The sequence below is a fragment of the Alexandromys fortis genome, unplaced genomic scaffold (assembly GCF_014885135.2).
Source record: "Alexandromys fortis isolate MF-2015 unplaced genomic scaffold, M_Fortis_MF-2015_v1.1 scaffold_28, whole genome shotgun sequence".
Classification (NCBI taxonomy): Eukaryota; Metazoa; Chordata; class Mammalia; order Rodentia; family Cricetidae; genus Alexandromys; species Alexandromys fortis.
This window is the reverse complement of record NW_026067901.1, coordinates 14008550-14020606: the sequence shown is the minus strand read 5'-3', so window position 1 is coordinate 14020606 and position 12057 is coordinate 14008550. Positions and strand designations below refer to the sequence as shown.

General features: G+C 47.3%; 1 protein-coding gene across 3 annotated transcripts in view; it reads right to left on the bottom strand.

The window, feature by feature from the left end:
* The window catches only part of Efcab6 (EF-hand calcium binding domain 6), a 187472-nt gene that overhangs the window by 76295 nt on the left and 99120 nt on the right, over positions 1 to 12057 (bottom strand). For all 3 annotated transcript variants that reach the window (XM_050130560.1, XM_050130566.1, XM_050130573.1), the window contains one exon: positions 1049 to 1159. In XM_050130560.1, coding sequence (XP_049986517.1) covers positions 1049 to 1159 — 111 coding nt within the window. The remainder of the gene's footprint in view (positions 1 to 1048; positions 1160 to 12057) is intronic.

Sequence of the window (12057 nt, the reverse complement as noted above, 5' to 3'; positions counted from 1 at the left end):
TAATTAAATAAAATGCCACAAATAAATAACACCTTAATTTTATCCTGGAAAGCCTTAGACAAGGTACTATCAGACAAGAAAACTGTAGCAAAATGGAAGTAATTGCTCAAGACACATGCTCACAGCCCTTCCTCAGACACATGCTCACAGCTGCCTCCTCAGACACATGCTCACAGCCCCTCCTCAGACACATGCTTACAGAGCCTCCTCAGACACAGTTGCTTCCTCACAGTAGAGCAGGGCTCTGGACCCCTGAAAAGCTGATATCCAGATGGTCATTAAATTTCCCTGGGTCCTCAGGTGGGACAGGCCCCAGGAAAGCAGAGTGAGAACTAACTCTGTAGTCTATCTTCCTTTGCACTAGGGCTGAACACTCTCAATGCACCTGATAAAATTATATATTTGTTAAAAATAAAACAACAAAATACTCTATTTTCTTCACAGCTCAAACGTGGTAATCAATAAAGATCACACGGAAGTTAAACAAGAGACTCCTTGGAGATAAAGTCTAGTCTAAAGTGGCATCTTAGCCCTTTATTTTGCATTTCTGAGTTGCCACTACAACTTCCAGTTAGAAGTTACAACAGACATTAGCAGGGAACAAACGCTGCTGCCCGAGGCAAGAAACTCCCAGGACGGCCACATCGCTAGCAGAGCACCAGGAAAACAGGTTCTTTCCCTACCCATGAAACAAACAGCAAGTGCTAGCTTGCACACCGTCTCCCGGGGACACAGCTGGAGTTGAGAGACCCCGGTGAGCAGGTGCTGTGTGCACTGGAGGAGCCTTCGAGCTCTGAGCATGTGGCCCCACTGGTATTACCCGGGCTCTTTTCCCTCTGGAAACTGGAACAAGAATGCCATCCCTACTGTTTAAGGAAACTGAAAGCCAGAAAAGTGAATGCAAAATGATTTATAGACTCTAAAAAGCTAGGTAAAACTTGACAACTAGTCAGTGGAGGCAGTTGGTCATTGAATGAATGAAAGACTCTAATCCACATGTTCTCCAACCTAATGCCTACTGCGGTTTGTAAACTGGTTTTAAACATACCTGCTTCTTTTTTTCTGGGGAGTTGGCTTGCTGACTTCCAACCCCTGCCGCTCATAAAACGCTGTTAAAAACTGCTTCCAATTGACTTTCGTGGTGGTTTTAAGTCCAAATCTGCATGAAACGAAAACAACAATATTAAACAGTTTTTCCTATAATACCCCACGGATTAGATACTTAATATTGAGTCGAAACCAGCTGCTACGAATTTATATGAAGTTTCGAATCTATGGCAAACAAAGTCATTTTGTAAAATAGCACCACAGACTGAGTCTTTAAAAGCAAGGGGAAATCAGGTCTTAGCACCCTGCGTTGCCATATTCTGTCAGTGGTGGCAAGTTCTGCAGAAAGAAACAAAGGGAATTAGTTAAATTCTCATCTTCACAAGATAATATTTTTGAATTCATTACTTGAAGAATTCAGTGACCTTGGTTGGCAGGGTGGTGGCTTTTAAAGGACTGGTGACCTTAGCCTGTCATTGTTTACAGAGGAAGGCACAGTAGTTCTGGGTAGACCTTGCAGGCTGGGGGTGAGGGGGGGTGGGAGGGTGGATAGCCCGGTGGCAAGGTATTTAATTAGCATTTGCAAGGCCCTGGATTTAATCCCCAGCCCTGCAAAATAAATAATAAATACATAACAATAACAGTAACAAGGGTAGGCCTTGATTGTATGGTTGGCCCAAAACCAGCTCACGAACTGGTCCTTAGACATGGAGAGAGCCACTGGTGGGCAGTAGTGGGGGCACCGAGGCTATGAAGTCAGGAGCCAGCACATGCATGGGGCCACAGGAGCTGGAAAAGCCCACTGAGCCCTGCACTGGGCGTCTCCTGCCACACACTGGGATGGTGTTCACAGCACTGGAGGCACTGGGCTTAAGGTCTTTGCCATGGCAGCAACATAAAGTAATACACAAAGATTTTTTTTTTAATTTTTTATTTTTGAGATTAGTATTCCATAATTTCCTTTTTCTTGCTCCTCCCTCCAAACCTTTTCTTGCTCTCTTTCAAGGTCATGACCTCTTTTTTGTTCACTAGAAGTTGTTACCTGCATATACGCATACATAGATACATATACATTCTTAAATATAACCTGTTCCCTCTGCACAATGTTCCTTTAGTGTATGCTCTCGGGGCTGACCACTTGGTAGTGGATAAGCAATTTGTGTGATCTTCCCTGGGGAGGACTCCTGTTTCTCCCACACTCAGCGTCCCTTAGCTGTCTGTAGTTCTTTGTGTAGGGTTGAGGCCTCGTGGTCTTTCCCCTGTCCACTTTGGCATGTCTATTGTTGTCCTTGGTCAGCTCGTGTGTAGGTAGCCAACTCCTGCACCCACGGCTCTGGGAACATTGCGGAACAGGAGGAACGACTGTAAGAGACAGAGACCTGGAAGTTTGCTGTGAGACTGTGTCTCCAGGTAGTCTCACCGACATGACAGTGTAATTAAAGCTTCAGTAAGAATAAATAACTGAAAATTGGTCAAACGTGCACTTCTGAATTGGCATGGTCCTGTGAGTCAGGGCCCCCAAATCATGGAGTTAAAGATGCCAGTGGGGACATCCTAAAGTGAGAGGCAGTGCGAATCTCTGTCCCTTCGCTTGCTTGTGTGGAGACCTTCAACAAGTGGCTTCCTTTCTAACTGCTCACGGTGAAACCACGGCAGTGTCAGTCAAGGAGGCTCTGAATGGATAAAGACCACAGCTGCAGCGCACGGTGGGCAACACGCAAGTGTGTGATCACGTGCCTCCGCTTCCTGGTGGGTCAAACACTAGTATCACACACCCCTCCAACGCAGGAGGACAAAGAGCCCACACAGAAACGTCATATCCGAGAAGCCAAAGGCAGCATGAGGCAGGCTGCTTTGCTTTACAAATCTGCATGGAAACTGGACTGAAAAACTTGAATTCTTGGCCTACATCGGCGGTTCTCAGCCTTCCTGATGCTGCGACCCTTTAGTACAGTTCCTCACATTGTGGTGAGCCCAAACATAAAATTATTTTCGCCACTATTTCATAGCTATAATTTTGCTACTGTTACGGATAGTAATGTAAATATCTGTGTTTTATGATGGTCTTTTAGGTAACCCCATGAGAGGGTCATTCAAACCCTAAAGTGATCAGGAGTCACAGGTTGAGAAACACTGGCTTACATAGATGATATTTTAAAGTACAGGAAGTAGAGGGGGTTTGGGCCTGCTCTGAGCCGGCCTGCAGCACACAGAGTAGGATGAAAGAGACCTGCCTGCCGTGGTTCTAAAGCTGAGCCAGGCCACCAGGCCTTGCTCTGGCAGTAATTAATCTCACTCGGTCCTGGGTGTTTTCTTTCATTACTGTCTACAAAAATACTTTGAGAACTGCCATACTCACACCTGACAAGAACAACCTAAAGGAGTGACTGTCTTCGTCCCAGAGGTTTGCAGACCTGGGAAGCATCTGTGGCCAGGGGATTAAGATCCTGAGTATCATTTGGCCCCAAACCTTCCCTGGTGATGAGGTGTCCACCAGTCCATGGTCACCATCACTGCACGAACTGCATCTAAATGTGCCACAAGGCTGCTTCAGGACAAGAATGCCCATGCTGCACCCCCACTCGCCAGGGCACTGCATGCAGATCTGTTCGCTGCCAACCCTATCTTCCGCTGACTGACTTGTGCCCCCTGTGGCAACAGGCTGGGCCTCTGGGACAGCAAGAGTCCACTTTAGAAATGTCATCATTGTCAGCAGACACTGGACAACTGATGCCTGCTCCACCATAAATATTTCAAGTGAGTGAGAGTGGGGCTGGCGGGTCACAGAGGGTAAGGATGTGGGACGAGGGTTACTGGTTGGCTTGAGAGAGGGAGATCCAGCCCTCACTAAGGGTCTCTGTTCAGAGTTAAGCACTTTCTGAGAATGTTAATTACATGTTCAACCTATGATACATGCACACACATATACATACATGCACGCACACACATACATGCACACACATATATACATGCACACACATACACACAATACATGCACACACATATATACATGCACACACATACACACAATACATGCATACACACATATATACATGCACACACACATATACATACACACATACATGCATACACACATATATGCATGCACACACACATACATACATGCACGCACACACACACACACACCTTGATGTGCTTCTTTTTGTGCTTTTCCCCTCTTTGAACAATTTGAACTGTGGCAGACAAGCCATCAGTCACATGAACAACAACTGTTAGATCTTTTTCTACATCTAGTTGCCCCAAGTGGAAGCTCTGGCCAACCAGTCCCTGAGAAAACACTGGACCACCTCCAGGAGAGCTAACTATTGGTACTCCTCCAGCCAGTTTGAGGGACACTTCAGCCCAGCACTGGCACTGATGCCCTGGCTCCTGCTCCAGACACGACGGCATCAGCCATCAAAAGCTCTGTGTAAGATAACGGCTCTCCAGGAATGCTCCAGGCCCACAGTTCCAGTGTGGACTGCTGAGACACCCAGCCTCATGAACTGAGCGGCTACCAAGTTCTTGGCATCTCTGGTGTAAGACAGCCATTGCTGGACTACCCAGAACCAAACAGTGCAAGCCGATCTAATAACCCCTTTCTCAGATGCTCATTCTATTGTTCAGTTCCCTTAGAGAACCCTATTAAGTTATCAGCATTCTGTATTTTCATTTCATGTTGTGTTTTCTCCAGTAAACTGGTGCAGAAAAGCTACATGGTGGTCATACTCATACAGAACAGAACGTGACAAAACTCAACATGCATGGTAAAAGAAAAAGCTTTTGGCAAACAAGAAAGAGAAAAGGAATTCCTTACTAATGCAAGGAAGGCCGCTATGGAAAGCCCATGGCTGACCTGATGTGCACCAGGCTGGAAGCCAGTGAGAAGGACGACAGAGGGAAAACTGCCTAAGCCAGTGCAGCGAGGCAGGAGAGGGGAGGCACGGGCACTGTGACCGTCAGACTCAGAAAACATCAGCCGTCTACAAAGTAAGTCAGTGACCTCACTAAAAACAGACTTAATGAACATTTTCACTTGTATATTTCTGTATCAGAAAAACACCAGCTCAGCGGTTTAAGAGCGCTGGCTGCTCTTGCAGAGGACCTGGGTTCAATTCCCAGCACCCACATGGCAGCTCACAACCATCTGTAACTCTAGTTCCAGGGCATCTGACACCTTCTTGTGGCCTCCACATGCATCAGGTACACATGTGGTGCACAGACATACATGGAGGCCAAATACTCATAAACATAAGATAAAATAATAATAATTTTATTTCTAATTATTAGCCACAGATAGCTGGGATTGTAACTTTTTTTTTGAGACAGAGTCTCACTGTGTAGCTTAGGCTAGCCTGGAACTCACAGAAATCTATCTGCCTCTGCCTCTACCTCCCGAATGCTTGGATTAAAGATGTGCACCACCACATCCAGAAACGTATTTTTTTTTTTTTAAAAAGATCCATGTTTAAAATGTTTTTTGTTTTTGCTTTTTAATTCTGGAGAGATGGCTCAGCTGTTAAGAGTGCTTGCTGTTCTGTCAGAGGACTTAAGTCTGGTTCCCACACCCACTTCACAACCACTTCTAACTCAAGCCCCAGGGGATCGGATGCCTTCTTCTAGCCCCCAAAGGCACTGTATCAATGTGCACACACCTACCCCCCCCCACAATAACATCATTAAAAAGAAACCCTTTTAAAAACACATATAATTGGTGTGTGTGTGGTGGTAAGAGGAGGTGGCTGGTTACAAAGGACAAGAGTAAAAGCCATAGCTGTCTATCTCAACTGAGGGAGCAATTGCACAATGCACCCTTGCCCAAACTCGTCAAACTACACACCAGAGAATGGCATGAAAATCAGACTTCAATAGGGCTGGGGGAAAGAGGGCAAACACACAAGAGTGTAAACGAAGCTCATGAACATACTTTAAAAGTAGCCACATACGTTTTTTTTTAATGGAAAACTGTAAACAGAGACTGCACTTTCGTTTCCCTGCTGCCCAGACCTGAATAATCACACAGAAACTATATTAATTACAATACTATTTTGCTGATGGCTCAGGTGTATTTCTAACTAGCTCTTACATCTTAAATTAACCCATTTCTATTAAGCTATGTATTGCCACAGGCTTTTGCTTACCAGTAATGTTCTGGCGCCTTTCTCCTTTGGCAGCTACACGGCATCTCTCTGACTGCCTACTCTCTGTTCATATTTCCCGTCTGGCATTACTCTGCTAAACCATTGGCCAAAACAGCTTTATTCATCAACCAATAAAACAACGCATATATAGAAGGACATCCTACATCATCAAACAATGGACAAATGAAAGGGGTCAGAGGGGAAAGGTGTTTGCTGCCTGATAACCCAAGTTCAAACTCTGAAATGAAAGGAGGACACCAATACCTACAAGTTGCCCTATGACCTACACATTCACATGGGGAGGGGAGGGAGGGAGGAGAGAGGAAGAAAGAGAGAGAGAAACAAAATGAAGAACAGGCAAATCAAAACAAGAAACTATGCTGCTGACTATCAATTAGCAAAGATTCCAAAGCCCCGGTGTTAAATGCCTGCCAAAATGCTCTCACGAGCCTCCCCTGTAAGAATAAATTAACACCTTTCTGCAGTGCTTTTCAGCAATATGTGATATATACCTTAAAATGGTTCAAGCCCCTTTGACTTGAGGGATGACAAAACGGATTTCAGTTTTTTAAATAGAATGAGAAAGCTTCAGATGCAACAGTCTGTGAGGAAACAGACCATAATTAAACCTCAGATGTTTCCAGCTACGAATACATGAGAGAACGCACATGTGCGGGCGTGTACCCGCAGATTCGGAAATGACGTCGAAAACGTATTAGCAACAGCTATTCTGGCTTTATCAGCAGGGGCCACCTCTGGCTATAGTGGCAGCACAATCTCTGACTATATTAGCAGTGTCTTTCACTAGCTATTACGAGCCCAGGTAATCTACTTTTTCCTTTATGGTTTCCTTGTTTTCCTCTTGGAACACACGTGGCTTTCTAATTAACATGAATAAACAGAGCTTTCAAAAACAGACCACACTTTCCCTAGAATTTCCACGGAGAGCACTATGAACCTCAGTCACGAAGAGACTGCGCCCTCTACACGGGGCTGCGGATCAAACCCTGGGTCTTGTACACACAGACCACGGACCATGTTTCTGAACCTGGCTTTTGTCCTCTCTCCCGCACTCATGGATCCTTTACTGCCCCAGGCAACTCCTGCTCTGGCTCCTGAGGTGAGAGACAACACCAGTTCCCTGTGTGTCCAATACCCTAGGGATCAGGGTGGGGACTTGGGACATCAGAGGCATCCACCATGCAGAAGAAGAAACAATGGGTGCTTCACATTGTGCTAAAAATTGCATGGCTGGACAAAGAACAGAAATCAGTCCCTAGTCACGTGGGTCCAGGGTCTTTATTAGGAGGACACAGCAGGAGTTCCGAGCAGAATGCAACATAGGTACAACAGTGATGAGGGCAGGAGGAGGACGGCCAAAGGAGAGGCCAGGACCGCCATGGCTGCCTCTGGCCCCTCTTCAGCGCCTAAAGCTTTGACCTTGTCCCGCTTCCCCTCTCCAGTCTGGGTGGTCTTGTCTGTGCCTCCCCCCTACTAAACCAGCTACATAGTCTGGGCGCTACACAATATACACCTGTACTGCTGGTCTTGACTCTGCTTCTCGTAGCTGCCCAGCAGCAACACTGTGGTTTTGTTCTAATGAGCATCACCCGTTCTCTCTCCCGCCTTCAACTCCACCAAGCCCCTTCATACACACGGCAAGCCTGGAAAGTCCTTCCCTCCACAGGGAGACCAGACTGGCCATTGTCCCAGGTGTAGACAGGACCTTCTGCCTGCCCCTCCAGCTTCCCTGCTCTTTGCTCTCAGGCCAGCTGCCATGTGGCCCATCCTCTGGCTACTCCCAGGTTTTCTGATATCTAAGTGTGAGGTGAGAGGCAACCATGGTGTGTATTACTTGGTTTCACTGTCAGGACAGAGACCGCATTTCTTTGCAAACCCAAGCTCCTGCAGGAGTACTCCTACAGCTGCAGATTAAGGGAGTCACCATACAACAACCAATTGACCAGATGCCCACGCATATGAGGATTTCTGGCTATAACAAAGGGGCCACAGGGTGCTTAGGTAGGACCTGAGTGCAGCCAGGTCTCCTTGGCTCTGGAGATCTATGCAGAAAGCCCCAGGCAGAGGGAACAGATGCCAGAGTTGACCCTTTTATGTAGGAATTTGAGGCCTTTGCCCAAGAAACAAGCAGCCTAGCACTCAGACCCCAGAGTTCCTGGGTCAAGGATGCCTCTGGGTACCCATGGAAAGCAAGCTTACAAAACAGCCAAGGCTACAACTGAGTTTCCTCCTAGCAGAGGCTCACAGAGGTGATGGGTGAAAGCCACATTCATTTCCCGGAAGGCCCCTTGAGATTACAGGCTTATCCTGTAGTTGCGTGAAGATCTGGATTGTCTGTCAGTGTGGAGCCTTGCACTGGCTGTGTCTGAGATGAGAGCAACAGGGACAGGACGGGCCCACAGGGAACAGCACCTCACACTGGAAAATGTATGCATCCCGCTTCCCTGCTTGCCCTCCTCGGGCCAGGGAAGATGGCAGCAACTGCTGAAGAGTGAAAAGACGGGCTGGTTCCCAGCATGTGCCCACTGAAGTCACCTGGCTGGCCAATGCACGAGCTCCTTGGGCCTGGGACAATGACTGTGGACCCCTGGATATGGAGTAAGGTGATGATGCAGTCACACTGGAGGTCCACGAGGCCCTGACATCACCTGTGCAGCTGGGGACAGAGCGACTGGCAGTTTCCCAGTGCCTCCCAGCAAAGGTAGACTTTCATGTGGCCTTGGAACTGCTGCCCCACCTGAATTTGTGGGAACAAATGTGAAGGGACCCTGACACTCACCGAGTGATGCCTTGTTCTCGTGTGCCACAGCCGTCACACTGGACACTTGTAAGAAATGAATCATTGTGGGGGCCATTTTCAGTATGAGGTGCATTAGAGCCCCTCGGAGAGTCATGGGTAAGCAGGAGACACTGGGCCCATCTTCCCTAGTGCGAAGCCAGCACCTGCTTCTCTAAGCTCTGTCATAGTTTGCCCTAGGTTACAAGCAGTCTATGGGACAGGTCACAGGTCAGAAACAGAGGGACTCTCAAGGCCCAGGATGTGTGTTAGAAAAGGTTTTGTGACCTGAACCAATATGATAAGGAATCTAGGGAGGGGGCACAGTAGGTACTGAGAAGATTGTACTTCATAGCGCGTCTCACAATGGGGAACTCAGAGGAAGAGAGGTCTGATTATGAATAGAAAACCATTATTTTGTGTCAGCTCAGATTCGCTGGCCACTTTTGCCTGTTCTCTAAGCCGATTTCGACTTGGTAAGGTCACAAGGCAAACTGCTTTGCTTTAGCTGCTCTGCGACTCCTGTACTCTATGTAGTAAGGATCATCGAATGAAGGAAAAATTACCCTGGAGGCTGCAGCCTGACACCCGAGTCCAAAGAGGTGGAGAGGATGCCATGAAGGTCCACCATCCTGGAAAGTGCCTAAGGACTTAAGGTCTTGGAATAGTCCCTTTAAAGTAAAAAGCTGCCGGGTCTTATGCCACCAATCACAAACAAGGGGACACGTGCTTGAGTTGGTCCAGTGATTCTGATTATTCGCATAAGGAAACACCTTTGCTGGGCAGTAGATGGTTGCAGATGCTCTAGGCAGGAGGGAGTCTGCTAACCAAGACACCCGATGCTATTGCCTTTCACTTGTATCTTGTCGGGGTGGGGGGACTGTGAATGGGGTAGTACTCAGGACTGGGTGCTTAGTAGACATAGCAAGACAAGATCTGCCCAGGTAAACACAGACCATGCTGGTAAGATCAGAAAATTTAGACTATGTCTGGTTTCTCATGATGCTCTGAGTCCAGGGGAGATAGTAGTCAAGGATGCCTTCAGCTAAAAGCAAGAGAGATGTGGGCACAACCCTGTGGACCACGTGACCCCAGCACTGCTCCTCACAGGCACTCATGACTCCATTCCTAGCCCAGACCCAAGCACGGGTAGCTCGTGGTAAAAACCCAACAGGGCTTCCCTTATAGGGATGATGGATTAATCCCGAGTCTTTAGCAGTCACCATTTAGACTGAAGAAACAGGGTTAAGGACAAATAACTGGCAGTGTGGGGAGCCGGCATTCTCTCTAAAGCCATGATGGAAAATGAATGGGTTGTCTGTGTTCAGTGGATAGACCATTCCAGACGGGCTCCTGAGAAATGTTTGTGCACAGTGGAAATCTAAACTGATGTAACAGCACAGGGAATGCAGGTTCCAACAAATTGTGATTTAAGGTATGCAAATCAAAACCAGCTGGATCAGGGCTTGCTGTCAAGCCTGGTGACCCAAACTCATGTGGTGGAAGGGGAGACTGACTCCTACAAGTTGTCCTATGACCTCTACATCTGCTGTGCAACGAGCAGACACACACACACACACACACACACACACGGGAAAATAATTATGGGTGAGCCATTTTAAAAACAATGGAAAGAAACGATAATTTAATAAATAACAACAGGAAAATAAATCATCGATTAGGAAAAAACTTTAATTTAAATATCCAATTTATATTACAAGTGTTTAATTTTAGGAATGAGACATGGGCTAGAGCGAGCTTCTAGCCCAAGCTGGGCAGGAACGGTGAGTGACAAATTCTAAATGACAGAAGACATCCAACAAGAGAAGATGGATGTGTTTGATTATATTAAAGTACAAACTTTGAGACGCTGGAACATCATGTTAATGAAAAGGAAAGAGCAAGCTGGGGGAGTTCTCACACAGACAGGTTCTCTTTGGATGCATACATGATTATAAAGAATTAAACCTGAAGGTGATAAAATCCACTGTAAATCCTTCCGTTTGGGCCATTAGCCCATTAGGACAGGAGGAAGACTCTCACCACGGGAGGTAGAGTCACAGCAGGTTGGCACCTGGAGGCGGCCAACCTCAATGTCAGCCCCAGAAAGACAAATTAAGACAATAACAGGGCACCGCTTCGTGCCTCATACATGATCAATATTTAAAATGACGTTAATGTGCAATGCGGGAGAGGAAGCGAAACTGGAACACTTACAGCCCGTGATGGCAACATACACCACTAGGGTGGAAACTCCACGCGGTGATGCGTGCCCTCAGCCCACAGCAAGGTCAGCCGGTATGCAGCGTGCTGTGCAGTGGCCAGAACAAGAGAGGTCCTGCCTAAGGAGAGAACCCATTCCCCAAAGCGGCCTTCTGGCTTCCTTATGTGCGTGCCTGTGCTGGAACTGCTGTGTAACCCTATCCTCTGAGTCACACAGCTACTGTCTTGGGGAGTCCAGCAGCACCCTGTTGCAGAAGGTCCTCCCAGCTGGGCTGACTGGCTGTTTGCGCCCTGATGGAGGGAGGGAGATTCTGAGACCCTCACCTGAGCGTCCAGCTCCTTTCCACCTGTTGTTGGTAACTCTGCCTTGACTGCACGCGCGGCCTCAGGGAGAGCTAGAGTGCACAGGGAAGACTAGCCTCCTCCACCTGTACGGGGAGGGGACACCCTCACCCCTGCTGGATAAAGGCTTTCCCAGAGCTGCAGGTAGGGGTAGGCACACCCACACCCTGCGAGTGACCCTCACCTATGCTCTGTAGGAAGCCTGATAAACTCATTGTTTCCCCAGAGTGAACTTCGGCAGAATCTTGCCTTTGTTTGAGGACCTCAGGAGAAGGGGGAACCAGAAGGAATTTTAGCAACAGGAACATGGAGAGAGGGGTGGGGAAGGAGAAGAGAATTATCTCCAATCTTCAACAAGTTCATCTTAAACCAAAAAGCAAAACAACCACTAAAAAGAAAAACAGACACGGTATCATCAGCAAAGATCAGAGGAGAAATACGCCTGAGTCTAAAAAATGACAGAAAAGACTGTGAAGCTAAGACTTGGGGTTTTGAAAAGTTAAACAA